Raw genomic sequence first — 16,876 nt, 5'->3', positions numbered from 1 at the left:
TTTTAGTAGCTAAGTACATGTCGGTTTTTGTAGCTAAGTACATGTCAGTTTTAGTAGCTAAGTACATGTCAGTTTTAGTAGCTAAGTACATGTCAGTTTTTGTAGCTAAGTACATGTCAGTTTTAGTAGCTAAGTACATGTTAGTTTTTGTAAATTTTCTTGTTAGGTGATGAAAAAACAGTACATTTGATTTCTATAGGATTATGAAAAAAAATTCTTAAAAAATCAGATTTTCATCAGAATTAATAAAAATTTTGGCAGGACATTTCTGACATCTTTTGAGCTCAGAAAACATTTACCATAAAATAAAATAAAAAAGTTTCCCATTACCCCTTTTGCGAAATTTTAAACTAATATTACCATATTTACTGTAGGAATGCTTAGGTAAACGGAATAGATTAGGTAAATATAAACAAAAATAGAAACCAAGTGCTTTTGGTATATTTTTAGCTTGACATATGTTCAATCCATTTTGAGGGTCTTTTGATATTCAAAATAGGTCATCACATGTCATGCTTAAAATAGACCAAAAGTACAAAGTTTTTGTTTTTATTTATATTCAAAAGGCTATTGCTTCATCTGGTCTCTCCTACAAAATATATGGATATTTTAATTGAAAATTTTGCTTAAGGGGTAATGGGAAACTTTTTTTAATTCAACATGGAAGTTTATGGTAAATACTTCACAAGTTCCTATGATATTGCAGATGTGTTAGTCAATTTTTTTAAAATTTGGTTACGTATGATTGTATGTCTGTAGTGTCAGCATTTTTCACCTAGTAAGTGCCCTCTTGACACAGGAAGTGAGTGAAATTCTAGTATTTCTGTTGTACAACCACTTCCTTTAGGTCATTATCAAGTTCATATTTTGAAATTTATTTTTAGAGATACACTGTAGCAGTAAGTCTGCTAATTACTAGAGGTAAATTTTCTTGGCAATTACTTTGGAGGGAGGGGGCAACTTTTATCCATCAGAATATTTTATAATGACTGGTATGATAGTGTTATTGGTTTTCATATGCTTCCAGTGACCTTTAAAGTGATTTTTATAAATGCTGAAGCTAAAGCCTTAACACTTTGAAGAGTTTAGTGACCACTGTTTTATTCTAGAGATTGTTTATTCTTATACGTATAACACATGTAAATTTCTTTTGATAAATTCTTGATTACTTTTTACAAATTGAAATATATTCTCCATTCTCTTGTGTTATTGGCAATTGAGTAATTATCTTTTGATTCAAATAATATGTCATTGGTGATTGGAATTGAAAAATTGCAATGGAATTAGCTCATTCTTAATGAATAAATAATGACAGAATCACAATATGGCTTGTATTAGATGCTCGATTCTCCTCTTGTTGACACTGTAGCTTGCTCCATCAGGGGAAGAATTGTTTTGACATGTTATTAACGATTTTGATTAATTCTTGTGAAATATTCAGGGGCAAGTGACACTCATTTGTCATCAATTGGAATTTTATTTGCCCAAATGATTTTTAATGCTACCAAAGATTACATTGTAGCAATATTCAGAACTTTTTTTTATATGTCTATTGTTTGAAATCTCAAGGGAGATAATTTATGGAACATTGGTGCTTAATTTATTTACCAATATTCTCTGCCAAGTGATTTAGTTGTTGAAGTTCCATCATTGATTCATTATGAAGATGAAATATTGACAATTTATCAAAAAATCTTCATTAGTTGAATTTCTCACAAATAATATATTTTTTCAATATCATTTTGATCAAATGAAATTTATATTGCGATTGATAAAATTATAAAACTTATTGTAATGCTGCTAATAAAGAAATGTAAACATTGTAATTGATGGAGTTAATAATTAAGGGAAAAGGAAATTACTTTAAAGCATATTACCTGGGGAATATGTATTGGTTTTGATTTCTCGAAGAAAAAAAAAGGTATTAAATTTCATAGAGTTTCTGTCTCATGGATTTGGAAGATCTTAAAAATTAGGAATAACATAAATACATTTAGATATGTTTATAAGTGGACATGATGATACTGGTATAGCTTTTTCAAATTTGGGATTTAGAATAAGTGTAATAGGTTTTCATGAATGAATGTAAATTATTATTGTCTGTTAGACCAAAACTAATAATAGTCTTGTTTACTGCAGTCACCAAGGAAGTAATAGGGTAGCGGGTATGGAAGTTATTTCATTTTTCAAAAACATTTTACTTTGAATTAATGGGGAAGCAATCTAGATTTTAACAGTGCTTAAGCCAAGAAGAACATAAAATGTTTAGGGTAGACACAAAAAGGTCAGGTAGGAAGGGTAGCAGGAAATAGACATGTTGTTGTTTTTTGGCCTTACATGTACTTTAAATTAGACTTATGAACATTATAAAGTAACTTATACATGGCAAATCACAATAAAACGATTTGCCAGGTACCAGGGTATCTTAGTAGAATAGTACTCTGAATGGTATATTCATGACAGTTATTGAATTCATTTATTTTTCAAATTATGATACATGTGCCTTGATATTTTTATATCACATTCTTTGAAGTTTTGTTGTATTACAGAGAGTGTAATATACTATATAATACTGTGAAAGTCCTTTTATTCATGGATACTGATTTTTGTGGATTGGGGAAGAAACACAAGTTCGTGGATTCTTCAATTTGTGGTTTTTAGTTTTTCAGTATACAATACTATGGAAATTTCTTTTTCATTGGAAACCAAATTTCCTGATTTAACCTACCTATAAAAACCACAGAAATTGGTACCCCACGAACAATAGTACTTTCAAAGTAGTCTTCTGTTGTTTATACAGTTCACTTGTCTATTTTCATTCAATGTCTCTCCAGTTCTTGTCAATATTGTATTTTTATTTTTCAGGTATACAAGACTAAAACGGAGACAGCTAAGAAGGATTACTTGAAGCAGTTAGCTGCTTACAGGGCTAGTTTGGTATCTCAGGTAAGATAATGATACAGGGTTTGTATAAAGGGGAAGGTCAACAAGAACAATTATAGGTTCATGGGGCATGGGTTATTTAGAGGAATGGGTAAGACAAGAAGAACTACAGAATACTAGTACAGGGGTTGTCTAGAGCCTGAGGGATAGGTAAATAAGTACAAGTATAGGTTAATGTTTCAAGCTTGTCAAGAGGAATTGGTAAAAGATCAACTATAGGTAATGGTACAGGGGTTATCTAGAGGAAAAGGTAAAACAAGAACAAATATTGACAACTGGTTCAAGGTTCTTTAGAGAAATGAATTAAACAAGAACAACTGTAGGTTTCTGGTACATAGGTTGTTCAGAGGAATAAGTAAAACATGAGCTTCTATAGATTAATTGATCACATATTGATTTGAGAATTACTTAAGGTAATGGTGCATTGGTTGTTTAGAGAAATGAGTGCAAAAAAACAACTATACAATTAATGGTACATAGAATATCTACAGGAATTGGTAAAAAAATTAAAACTATAAGTAACTTGATCACAGATAACAAGAACAATTAAAGGTTAATGGTGTCTAGAGGAATGGGTAAAGCAAAATAACTTTAGGGTATTAAGACTTATATACTTGACATGTATGTCTATAAATGAACTGGGTGATGATGAATTAAAGCATGTAAAAAAATAGGGAATTGGCTTGTAGTTTTCATTACAATTCATCAGCTGATGTAGGAGTTCTGGCCCCTGAAACAGTTTTTTTTTGGCATTTTTTGCATGTTCAACTTTGAAAATTTTCTTCTCAAAATCTATTACACAGAATTCAATGAAAGTTGGCATATTGTTTCTTAGGGTATCCCAAACAAAATGATCATTAGGATTTTTGATTCTTGAAAAGACAAGGCCTCTGTTTCTAAAAATAGAAAAAAGGGAACTGAGGGCAGTTTCTTGCAAATAACTCAAAAACCGTTGCCTTTAGCAAATTTCTGGCAGTGGGCAATATTTTTCAGAATCATGTGACGGACCTATGCTGAAATTTTCAAAATGAATTGTCAACTGATGTAGGAGTTAGGGGCCCCTGAGAGAGTTTTTTTGTTGTTGACATTTTTGGTATGTGCAACTTTGAAAATCTTCTCAAAATCCATTGCACAGAATTCAATGAAAGTTGGCATATATGTTCCTTAGGGTATCCCACACAATATGATCATTGGGAAATTTGATTCATGAAAAAAACATGGCTGCTGTTACATAAAATAGAACATAGGGGTCAGAAGGCAGTTTTTTGCAAATAACTCAAAAACCATGCCTTTAGCAAATTTCTGGTGGGGTAAAATTGTTAAGCATCATGAGAAGGACCTATGCCGAAATTTTCAAAACCATTCATTGACTGATGTAGGAGTTCAGGCCCCTGAAACAGTTATTTTGTTTTTTTGTTTTGTTTTTTCACATGTAAAACTTTGAAAATCTTCTTCTCTAAAACCGTTTAAGATCATTTAATGAAAATAAGCATAATAATTCTTTAGTGTACTGTTGTGATTTTTAATTCATGAATTGATATGGCTGCCTATAATAAAAATGGAACTTAGAGGCTGGAAGACAGGTTTTCGAAAATAATTAAAAAGTTGTTGCCTTAAGTAAAATTCTGGTTCAGGTAATGAAAATGCTATTAAAAGCATTTCCTGCATTTGAAAATTAAGTTGATTTTAACTTAGCCTGTCTCATTCCTCAAGTTTTTCAAATAAGCAATCCAGGTGAGCGATTCAGGCTCTCTTGAGCTTCCTGTTCTTGTTAAATCATGCATTTCATCTCTACAGTAGTACCAGTCTTACACAGGATCCTAACATCTGGTATAATATCTTAGGTTTATGATGGTTATTATTTTCAACAACTTGACGTAAATCATGTTCAGGGTCAATTTTCTTTACGCATATTTCATGTCATTTGATTTAAAGTTATCATAAAGGAATGTTTAAAGTTCTAAAATTCTAACAAAGCAATATAAAATTGTCAAAATTAGTACTATTTTATTCTTTTAATACAGGGCAGGTGTTAATTTTAATATAACTTCGCAGTTTATTTCCTTGAAGTTATAGTGTAGTAGACAATAAAATTATTGGTCGTCGTACATGTCACTTCATTCACTTAAGTATCGGATTACAAATTTTGAAGTTGTTATACATATTATATCATTTAAAGTTGATTTTTCTTTTCTTAAAAACTTTTACTTAATATACTTAATGTACCGAAGATGGTTTATGCATAAACAAATAAGTATGTAGGGAAAAGTTACTGAGTTCATCCTGATTCTACAAATGGCCAATGTTTAGTCCTCAACATGGGCAAAATTCACATTTTCAGATTCAGATTTTGTCATGTAAAATATTCATTTTGGATATGTAAAAAAATACATGTGAGATGATTTTTTATTTAGATATGGCCGATTTACTCAAACATTGATTTATCATTGAAGAGAAATTATAACTGTTCTGATGTTTAATTTATTTGTGTATTGTAATTCCAAACAAAGGACATCTATTTCCTAATGAGGAATATTACATCCTGTGTGATGTACACTATTCATACTCTGAAACAAGCAGTCATTAAATGACAATGTTCATCATTTGCTTCAGGGCTATTCTGTAATCTGGTCCATTGTCATCACATACTCAATAACCATTACATAGACAAATTTCAATACCCTGTATGGAGACAGAGAAATTAAATCAGAATTATTCTGTAATTTAATATGTTATAGCAAATACTTAATTACTGATCTGTATAACTGTTTTGGGATTAGCTTTCTTTCATTTTCCAAGCTATTGTATGTACATGTAAAACTAGGGTCATTATAGACTGTGATGTGGCCTTGATTTTACATAACAAAACTCAAATCTTAACACACTTATACATATTTTACAAATTGATATTCTTATGAAAACCATGCTTTCCAAACATATAGAATTATATAACTTGTAGCTCAGAAAACTTCAGTAATATTTCACAGATACAACAAAACCTGTTTAAAGAGAACCTCATTTTGGACCAGAAAATTTGTTTGGTGTAGACAGGTGTTCATTTTATTCAGATTAAACATACATTTAATTTATTTGAAGGGACTTCTAAAAGTGAATGTTTTAGACAGGTTTTCAGAGGTCAGTGTAGTTACACTGTATTATAGATGCTTTCACTGTGCAATCATATTGATATTTGTGGTTTTTAATTTTTCATTGAATATGTCAAGTGACCATATTAATGGGTATCAATTTTCACAGTTTAAAAAAATTATGAGTGTTGCATAGTGTTGAAAAAAAATTCATGAGAAATGTTTTTTCATACTTTTCAGTCCAGCACATTTACAGTAGGTGTCCCTTTGGTTTTGATAAGGTATTCTTACTGTAACATTGTCAGAAGTTTAATATTGGACATTAATTTGTTTTGTAGTATTTTGAGGAGTAACATGAATATTTAAAATTTTTTCTAACTCACCCTTTCCATCCCATAATAAATGTGACATTTGACAATATCTTTTCCAATTATTATTTACCAGTACAACAAGATCATGAGGTTATGGCCTTGATATCACAAGACAGAGATATCTTTCGAAAATTTGGTTGATTTTTTATTTTTATCAATTTGTCCAGAACTTTTAGTGTTTTTTTTTTTGTATTAGCATAAAAAAGGTGTCATAAATGTTTTATCCTAGTGCTAAAATATGCAGTATTGGTTTCAAACATTTACCAATTTTTAGCAGTTAAGATGATGCTGTCAAAGATAACAAGAGTTTATTTAGCATCTGACACTAGTAAGGGTATCAATGTTAAGGCTCACAGCTTCAGTTTGTAGTCTGTCTTTTTGTATTTGAAGTAATTTACAGCTTTTTGTTCCATAAAGAAAGAAACTGCTGCAAGTGGCTTTGGTTTCAACAGTTTGATTGATATGCAAAACTAAATCTTAGAAATTGTGCAGCTACCACAGAATTTAATGATAATTATGTAATGACACAAAGAAAAATGGCATTTAGTTTCCTTTCATTATTTGACTAAAAAAATAATTTAAATATAAATAGACTTAAAGATCAATGAACTGTTCTCCAGTAACCATCTGCCAGTCTGAAATATGACAGGTGCAACATCAGTTTTTATTCTGAAATCAAGGTTTCCGTTTTGTTACACTTTCCTTTATCATACAAGTAAATCTTAAGAAATATTTGTAAATTGCAGCAAACCATTAACTCTTGATTGTAATGTTTAAAGTTTAATGTTTCTTAATATCTGGGAAAGGGATTTATAATTACAGTTAATTCTCATAATAAGGTTTTTGATATTTTTAAATGTTTAAAAATTTATGATACTTAAAATCACTTCTTTAATCTTTATTTTATTTCAGTATCAAAGTTCAAAAGTTACTGAATTATTTAGTAATGGAAATAATTTTCACTTTAGTTCTTGGTTAAATAATTTACATGTGAGTAGTTCCATGTGCTAATTAGGTTTAACAACTATGATTTAATTTAAAGTTAATATAAAGCAGTATTCTATGACAAAGTCATTATTCCTCTGAAATAATTAATGTATTCTACTTTAACTCATTTACTTTAAATTGTATTATATGCAGTGAACTTTTTTTTCTGCCACCCTTTTTCATACAGCAATGCATTGATGCTACAAATACCTAAACAATATAAATGAGTTCTGACCCTTGAAAAACATGCAGAAACAAACTTTATGAAACTTTCTCTTTTGTCATGCATTGTATTTTGGCACCTAGAAGATTTGCTTGTAGAATAAGACAAAACATTATACAACATATGTGGAATAATTGAACTCTTCATTAGATATGTTTTTATGTCTTTTTGATATGGCATTATAATATTGGAATTAGCTAATTTCCATATCTATTATTGTGCTCATAAAATTCAAATATCCATGTTTAGTTCATGCATTAAGCAAGCCATGTGGTGGATAGCTCATGCACCCGATTATGTAAACATATATAATATTTCAAGTCCTGCACAACAAATTAGATATCCATAACCAGATGACACATAATTATATAGAAAAAGGAACTTTTGATAGTTATCATGATTAAAAAATGAAATAATTTATTAGGAAAAATTTTTAAAATCTTTTTTCCATAATTTTTACCTCTTTGTGTCTGTAAAGGAAATTTCTAAGGTGTTTGAGGGTCTTTTTTACTCCTTGAATTACAGGCTGTTAAACCACCATTAAGATTTAACTTTCATTTAGAACTTAGCTGTACTGAGTCAAATTATATAGATATTATATAATTTAAGAGTTATCAGTATGTGAAAGTGGATTTTCACTATACATGGATTGATAGATTGAATGATTTTGAATTCCTAAACGGATATAATTTCACATTATTAAGAATAAAAGAAAAGGAAACATTGTACGGCTAGTAATGAAATGAATTATAGACTTATCATAACTGTTATTGGTTTTTACAGGGACTTTCTCCCAATATCAAATACGTAGCCAGACTTTTTTTGTGTTAACATAGTAGTCTGACTTTGCATTTGATAGTGGGAGCAATTCCCTGTGTTTTTGTTTGGTACATCAGTCTGAAATGGATATTTGGTAAACATAGGGACCAATATACTTCTGAACTGCAAGAAAAATTGTAATGTGAGGAAGGATGCATATTCATTTTAAATGTAAACAATAAGTAGATTGTAGAAGACATTTGAAGTGTTTTTGTACCTAACAACTTATATCAGAATTTTTTTTTATTATTTTGTAGAATGCCTTAGAAGAACTTATGCCAGATAAATCAAAGAGGAATACTGGTGTTAACATGTCGCCAATGCATCATATGTCACCACAACATGTGGGAATGTCCCCATCTCATTCATCCAATCATAGTACAAGTATGTCACCACCAAGTGTAAATATGTCACCTCAAAACATGTCACCACATAGTATAAACATGTCTCTGCAGAATATGAACATGTCACCACAACATATGAATATGTCACCACAACATGTGAATATGTCACCACCACATCAACAAGTTAACATGTCACCACCCCAACAAGTCAACATGTCACCACCCCATCAACAAATTAATATGCCTCCAGGACCAATGGATGGTATGGGAATGATGAATGACATGGGGAACCAGAACACCATTGGGTACCAGGCAGCCCTACCAAAATTGGCCCCAAACATACAGCCAAGGTCTCCTGTATTGGGAACACTTATGGTAAGTACCAGTGTTCCATTTCAGTCTCCTGCATTGGGGCTAAAATATTTTTTTAAACTGAAGCTGGATAATCTTAAACCAAAAGGAAAAGAAAAATATTTCACAACCGTACACGAGCTTAATTCTGAGATATAACTAAACTTTCATATTTTCTCTAAATAATGAATGATAAATTATCTTATTTCACACAAAAAATCAGCTAATAACCTACTGATGTTTTTGGTTGTGAATTCTTTAGGTGATTATCCATTCATATGATCAAATGAGCGATTCAAGGGTTGTTTCTAGTAAAGCAAAGGACACATATCTTATTGGTGCATTTGGTCCATACTTCTAGTGTTTAGTGGAGTTGGAGTTGCTCATATAGTCTTTAGCTTTAAGAGATAACTGTTTTGTTATATGGAGCTTTGTCGACATCCATCTGTAGTTTAACTGTCGCAAATTGGGTGTACCTTTGTAACGCATAGCCAGGTAGATAGATTTTGTGACAGTAAAACTACAGATGGACTTCTGCACAGCTTCAAGTACAAAATGGTTACCAGTATTCTAGTAGAATTATTCTAAATGAGGTGTGAAACCTGAAATCTTGTCTTTTATTTATTCAATTAAGGTCCTATTTGACCTATATTAACCACCCTACAAATATATAATTATTTTAATTAGAATCAGTGTTTATTTTAAGTAATTTTTTGTTATTGGTGTTGTTTTGTCTGTATTCTTGGTCTAGTCATGGATACCCAGTTCCTGGTTCCAATCATCTTTGTCTAGTCATGGATACCCTGTTCCTGGTTCTAATCATCTTTGTCTAGTCATAGATACCCAGTTCCTGGTTCTAATCATCTTGGTCTAGTCATGGATACCCTGTTCCTGGTTCTAATCATCTTGGTGTAGTCATGGATACCCTGTTACTGGTTTTAATCATCTTTGTCTAGTCATGGGTACCCAGTTCCTGGTTCTAACATCTTGGTCTAGTCATGGATACCCTGTTCCTGGTTCTAATCATCTTGGTGTAGTCATGGATACCCTGTTACTGGTTTTAATCATCTTTGTCTAGTCATGGGTACCCAGTTCCTGGTTCTAATCATCTTGGTTTAGTCATGGATACCCTGTTTCTGGTTTTAATCATCTTTGTCTAGTCATGGATACCCAGTTCCTAGTTCTAATCATCTTGGTTTAGTCATGGATACCCAGTTCCTGGTTCTAATCATCTTTGTCTAGTCATGAATACCCAGTTTCTGGTTCTAATCATCTTGGTTTAGTCATGAATACCCAGTTCCTGGTTCTAATCATCTTTGTCTAGTCATGAATACCCTTTTTTTTTGGTTCCAATCATCTTGGTTTAGTCATGAATATCCAGTTCCTGGTTCTAATAGTCTTGGTCTAGACATGAATACCCAGTTCCTGGTTCCAATCATCTTGGTCTAGTCATGGATACCCAGTTCCTAGTTCTAAATATCTTGGTCTAGTCATGGATACCCAGTTCCTAGTTCTAAATATCTTGGTCTAGTCATGGATACCCAGTTCCTGGTTCTAATCATCTTGGTCTAGTCATGGATACCCTCTTCCTGGTTCTAATCATCTTGGTGTAGTCATGGATACCCAGTTCCTGGTTCTAATCATCTTGGTCTACTCATGGATACCCAGTTCCTGGTTCTAATCATCTTGGTCTAGTCATGGATACCCAGTTCCTGGTTCTAATCATCTTGGTCTAGTCATGAATACCCAGTTCCTGGTTCTAATCATCTTTGTCTAGTCATGGATACACAGTTCCTGGTTCTAATCATCTTGGTGTAGTCATGGATACCCAGTTCCTGGTTCTAATCATCTTGGTCTAGTCATGGATACCCTGTTCCTGGTTCTAATCATCTTGGTCTAGTCATGGATACCCAATTCCTGGTTCTAATCATCTTGGTCTACTCATGAATACCCAGTTCCTGGTTCTAATCATCTTGGTTTAGTCATGAATACCCATTTCCTTGTTCTAATCATCTTGGTTTAGTCATGAATACCCAAATCCTGGTTCTAATCATAGTCACTCTATTTTTACTTTGCAGGAAGAAGCTAATTTGGAAACAAACATAATGGCTTCGATGTGTGTTAGAAATGGTTGTGTTAACAAAAGTATTGAGAATCCTGGATGGGACAACGAATACTGCTCAACAGATTGTGTTGTTAGTCATTGCAGGTCAGTTTTTTTTGTAGTATGAAGCAGATAATACCAATTGTTATACATATTTATAGGTTTCTTAATGAGTGAAAGTTGAATATCGCAAATAAACATATCAACTCGAGTTATTTGATTTCAACACCGCAACAAACAGGCCTCGACAGTAAATAAAGAGAGTTGATATTTTGTGATATTCACCTTTCATCTTAAGTTATTAAACCTTATTAAACCTTTTTTTTTTCTATGATTTCTTCATCGTCTGAATATAGCTGAAATATTGCTGCTCGGACGTTAAACCCCAACAAACAAACAAACATCTATGATTTCTTTAGAATATGTTGGCCGCTTGACATTCTGCATCTGTTATATAGCAGAAATTCAAGCATTCATCCATCTATGACGTCATAACTAGTGTTGGGTGACCAATCAGGTTTTTGTAGAAAATGATACACAATCACACAACACCAATCACAATGGCAAATTTTTCGTATCACTAGTTCATATCACATCGCCAATAATGTGAAACTGCAAATATATAGCCGTCCAAGAATAAGATATAACAACTAAATCACAGAGAAATGCATGTATGTAATAAATTCTCTTTTACATTGGAATTTATTACAATACAATTAAAAATGTCAAAATATTTTGGCTAAATATTTGAACAAATTATGGACGTCACAGATAATGAAACATGAAGGGAGATAATTTTTTTATTCCTCAACCTGATGTACAAATATTCATTTTTGAATAATGTGGGTTGAATCATAACAGAATAATGTGGTCTTATTAATGTTTGTTTGTACCCCAAATAATAATTTTATAATAGTTAGTTTATTTTGGCACACACCCTTTGCTGGAGTTGATAATTTCCAACCATTCAATAATACTTTTCTTTCATGCACTTTAGAAAATGAAAATGACTGGATTTATTTTCAGAGATGTGTTTACAGCATGGGTAGCCAATCGACAGGGGATGACAGATTCCAAAGTCAAGTGAACCAAGTGTATCGACTTACTATTGTGCTCATTAACATTGATCAGTCATAGATTATCTATTTCTTCATTATTCCAATAACACATGAGTGGTGAAAAATTTGTCATTGAACTTTGTAACAAGTAAACTGGGACTGACATAATTTGAATGTTACACATTGTTGGTACTATCATGGACTTGTCATGGTAACAGATGATTTTGTGAAATGTGTGCATTTTTATATTATATGTGATGTTATGTACATTTTGTTAAGAATATTGCTTTATCTTGTTCTGATATACTTGCAGCTTGAATTTGAAATTAAAAGATAAATAATATGTTATCTGAGCAGTCAGATTGAACTGACCATTCATCTACAAGTTTCTCTCTTCATCACATATACTTTCGTATTGAATACAACTTTTTGTTGAGACATCACAAACTTAACATTGTTTTAAAATTGCCATGATGTCATCTATTTAAATTAAAGATATTGGTTTGTTTTTGTTTTTTTAGGTTAAAACACTTTTTAATATTTTTGTGCAGTATAAATACATTTACAGTGCGTAGTCATGACCAAAGTTTGCCTATGGTTCTAAGCTTAATTCATGTATTGATAGGTTAGTGCACTGTTATTTAAGGTCTATATATATTAAATGTTGATTCTGGCTTCCACTCTGCCATATGGTCCAGTTAGATAAATCTAAGATTCATGTTCTGTTATTGGTCAGTACTGCATTCATTTGTTATGAATGACAATTAACCAGAAGTAGAATTAGCGGAGGTCATCTTGGACCAGATAATGGAAACACCCTTACAGTCCTCCAAAAAATTACTTAATATACTTTTCCAGTCCTAGTTTTTCCTGTACACCTGTTTGTAGATGCTGATGTAGGGCAGGATCCAGACACTTTGAAAAGGAGGGGTACCAGTCATGTTTCTTTAGAAAAAAAAGGATGCTAGGACATTATTGGCCATTTTTTGTCAATTTTACACATGAAACACCCTTACAATACTCAAAAAGATTATTTTATATACTTTCCATTTCTAGTCCTAGTTTTCCCTGCACACCTGTTTGTAGATGTTGATGTCCGTCAACCTTCTCTCAGAACACTAATTTAACACTGTATTGACACTGATATACTTTTACTGCAAGTTTCATATTTTTTCTCTTCATTACAAACACATCAAACTTAATAATTAGTACTAATAGTGAAATCTTTTGGAGTCTAAATTTATTCTTCACTGTGGTTAAAATTTCATTTATTTAACATGTAATAATAATTTCAGCATGTATTTGGCAAGCATGATATTTTTTTGGTTATGACATCTTAGATAGAGAAGCCCAATCATGGAAAAATATGTAGCCTCTAGGTTAGCTGGAACATTATAAATTTTACAGTTTTGGCTGTGATGAATAATGCTAGTCCATGATTATAACTTGGTAAGGTTGTACATTCAGCATTTGTTTAACAATGCTACATTAGTCATCTTGTATTAATTACATGTAAAAATCATTTTGTGTACACACATGGATATCATCTCATTTTGATGTAAAATGATTTCTTCGTTGAAAGATGTGTGGATGATGTGTTATTTTTCCTTACAATAATGAATCTTACATTGTTCAAGTGACTTCTATTTTGTACATGTTATTTCTTAATTATATGAGAGTAATGATAATTTTAACATTCATTGTACTAGAAAAATCTGTGGGGATTCCAAATTTTATTTGTTGCTGTTTTGTTGTTCCTTAGAGTCTTAGAGCTTTTTGTTGCATATTTTACTTTAATTTTTACACATTGTTGTCCTGATTGACTGGAATTAATGGTCTGATATTCTCCCTGTTATGAGTGTCTAGATAGAACAATATTCGTAATTTTTTTTAGTACAATTATCTTGATTTGAAAAAAATCATTGATGACTATTTTATCTGTAGTGAAATTTGAAAAAAATAAAGAAAAGATTGTTTAATCTTTGTTCATCACTAGATAGTACATGTAGTAGAGATTTATTGTAAATAACAACTTATTTATAACGTTTATTATGTTGCTTTCTGCAGCTTACACAGTATTCTGTAAATCAGTGTTTGAACAGCTTAATGTATTAATGAACAATGTTATTATATTGTTATAGTTTCATTGTTGATCTTACCAATGTTGCAGTTAGATTGTACTTGTAGGAATATTTAAGGCAGGACTATAAATCACTTTGCCTCTGCATAGTTTTATAAAAGTAGACTTTCAGCATTCATATACCAGTGTCTTAAGGTTTTTTCTCTGGTACAGATTATGTTTGCCCGTGTACAGATGTCCTTTTCTTTGAACATGTTGAACTTGAATTATTTTAAGTATATAATCAATATGTAGTGATACACAATGAATATACACTGAAGCCAACAGGACCTTGTGATTTTTGTTTCTTGTTAAGCTAAGGATGACATTTAGTTGACACAAAAGTCATTCATTTATCCATCTGACATTTAAAGATTTTGGGTGGGGACAGCTTTCTCATTTCTGAATAAAATTGCTGTGAAATGAGAAAGAATTGGCTTTTTCTGGTCATACTTGTCATGTATTTTATAGGATACATTTTTTGTGTAATAAGAATAAGCAATCTGATTTGTAAAACTTCATTGAAGTTATGTAAGTGTCCAAAGTTTTTTTTCATTCCATAGTGACTGCTGTATGACTATTCTTGTATATTTCTTTATGAAAATAAAATGAACATTGCATTTAGTGTGGTGCCTTTTATGCCTCCCTTGCCATTAGCTCCCAAGAAATTATTGTAACTTAGAATGACCAAGTTGTTTTATCAATACATTTGTGTATATAAAGTACATCATTTGTTTAACCTCAAACCTGAACATGCTAACTTTTGAAGGATTATAGACTGAGACAAAATGGCATGTGATAAAGATTGAATACCAAGTTCTGGTATTGGTTGTGGTATTGGTTTTAACAAAGACAATAGCATACTGGGTTCTACATTGCAGGTTCCATGCCACTACATACGATAAAGATCAAGACAAAATTATACATACATACTTTATAATTACTTTAAGTGAGTAACAATTTTACAGATACACCTTTGAAAAATGTACTGATAGCAAATTGAGGGAAGAGTTATCAAGGTAACCATGATTCTAGCCGAAACCAAAAGAATGTTATCCAGGGACAAAGACCAGATGGGGAAAACAGACACACATAACAAAGAACATAAAATAACCAAAATAACTTATACATGTACAAAGCAACAATTGAGCAACCTGGACTCCACTAAAAACTGAAAGCATAGTCCAGGTGCACCTGGGAGTTAAGCATCCTCTGTTTTTTTAGATACACCCACAGATTTGCTCAGAAAAAGTCAAGTCCAGGGTAGATGAGAGGAACACTATGACACATTGAACAAATCATTTGTTGTGATGCAGGTAGATACACCTTAATGATCCACAAGTTCATGATATGGTTTATGTAGTGATGACTTCAGTCTTCAGCAACAAAAACCTGTTCCAGAAGCCTAATTATAAGAAGTCTAGGTCAGTGCAAAAAGTGCAGTTACAGCAAGCTGGGCATAAGGTAAGAGTTGTGATATGAAAACTCCATATGCAGATGCTGAAAGGATGTTGCTACAGATGAAAGGAAAGTTAACAATACACAATGAAAACTTATTGTGTTTGTCATATAGTTTGGTCAATAGTTTTCGCTACAATCAAGCTACAAGTGTTGGTCAAGATTTGAGGCTGCATTCACAGTGTCCTTTATCTCAAGTTATTTGTGGTAGATGTGATTTTAAAATCCCCAAAACTATGATTGTTTAACCACAATATGTCATCTATATAGTGGAAACTGAGATCAAAGGATCTGGCTAAACAATGTTCCTTCCTTTGAATTAGATCAGATATAAAGTCAGCCTCATAAGAGTGGAGGAATAGGTCAGCCAGTAGAGGAGCACAATTTGTTCCCATTGGAATGCTGACCATTAGTTGAAAAACGTGTCCAGTACACTGGACAAGTATGTTTATAAAAAGATTGAAGCATTTTGAAAACATCTTCTTCAATATATTTTGAATAATAATTTTTTTTTTTACAAAGTATGAAGAATCTCTAGGATGTACTACATATCTGTATCTAGGTGTACCGTCATTTTTGGAATACAAGATAAAGTACATGTAATCAAAATGCATTCAATAAACAATTTCAAATGCATAAAGACAAAGCCAAGCAAATAGTCTTAAGCTAAATAATTAGAAGAAATTTTATTATCCAAAAATAAGTTAAAGATACAGAAATGAGGTGTTGTCATTTTCAATTTTAGTATGGTGAAAATTAGTTACAGTTTATTTATTTTTTGTTTTGTTTGTTTCTTGTTTTCCAAAAATATGTTGGTTTGATTATTGTACAATCTTTCTTCTGTTTACAAATCTTGTAGTACAACTCCTCCAAAAGTTGATCTTTAGACTGATAAAATTTTATACAAATGTTGTAAATCATATGTAGATGATTATTGTTGGATACCTTCAAAGGGAGATAATCCAAGTAATACCTGTTAACCCTTTAAACTGTGCATGGGGGATTCTCTCCCA

General features: G+C 31.6%; 1 protein-coding gene across 2 annotated transcripts in view; it reads left to right on the top strand.

The window, feature by feature from the left end:
* The window catches only part of LOC148615720 (TOX high mobility group box family member 3-like), a 46,491-nt gene extending 31,462 nt beyond the window's left edge, over positions 1–15,029 (top strand). For both annotated transcript variants that reach the window (XM_088582246.1, XM_088582244.1), the window contains 4 exons: positions 2,866–2,946; positions 8,687–9,148; positions 11,203–11,333; positions 12,255–15,029. In XM_088582246.1, the coding sequence (XP_088438372.1) occupies positions 2,866–2,946; positions 8,687–9,148; positions 11,203–11,333; positions 12,255–12,315 (735 nt within the window). In that variant the 3' untranslated portion in view covers positions 12,316–15,029. The remainder of the gene's footprint in view (positions 1–2,865; positions 2,947–8,686; positions 9,149–11,202; positions 11,334–12,254) is intronic.
* Positions 15,030–16,876: the final 1,847 nt, after the last annotated feature.

This window comes from Perna viridis, chromosome 5, assembly GCF_037379345.1.
Source record: "Perna viridis isolate PV_CMFRI_1.1 ecotype Kerala chromosome 5, ASM3737934v1, whole genome shotgun sequence".
NCBI classification, from domain to species: Eukaryota; Metazoa; Mollusca; class Bivalvia; order Mytilida; family Mytilidae; genus Perna; species Perna viridis.
The sequence above is the reverse complement of the archived record's forward strand: the minus strand, read 5'-3'. Positions and strand labels throughout refer to the sequence as shown.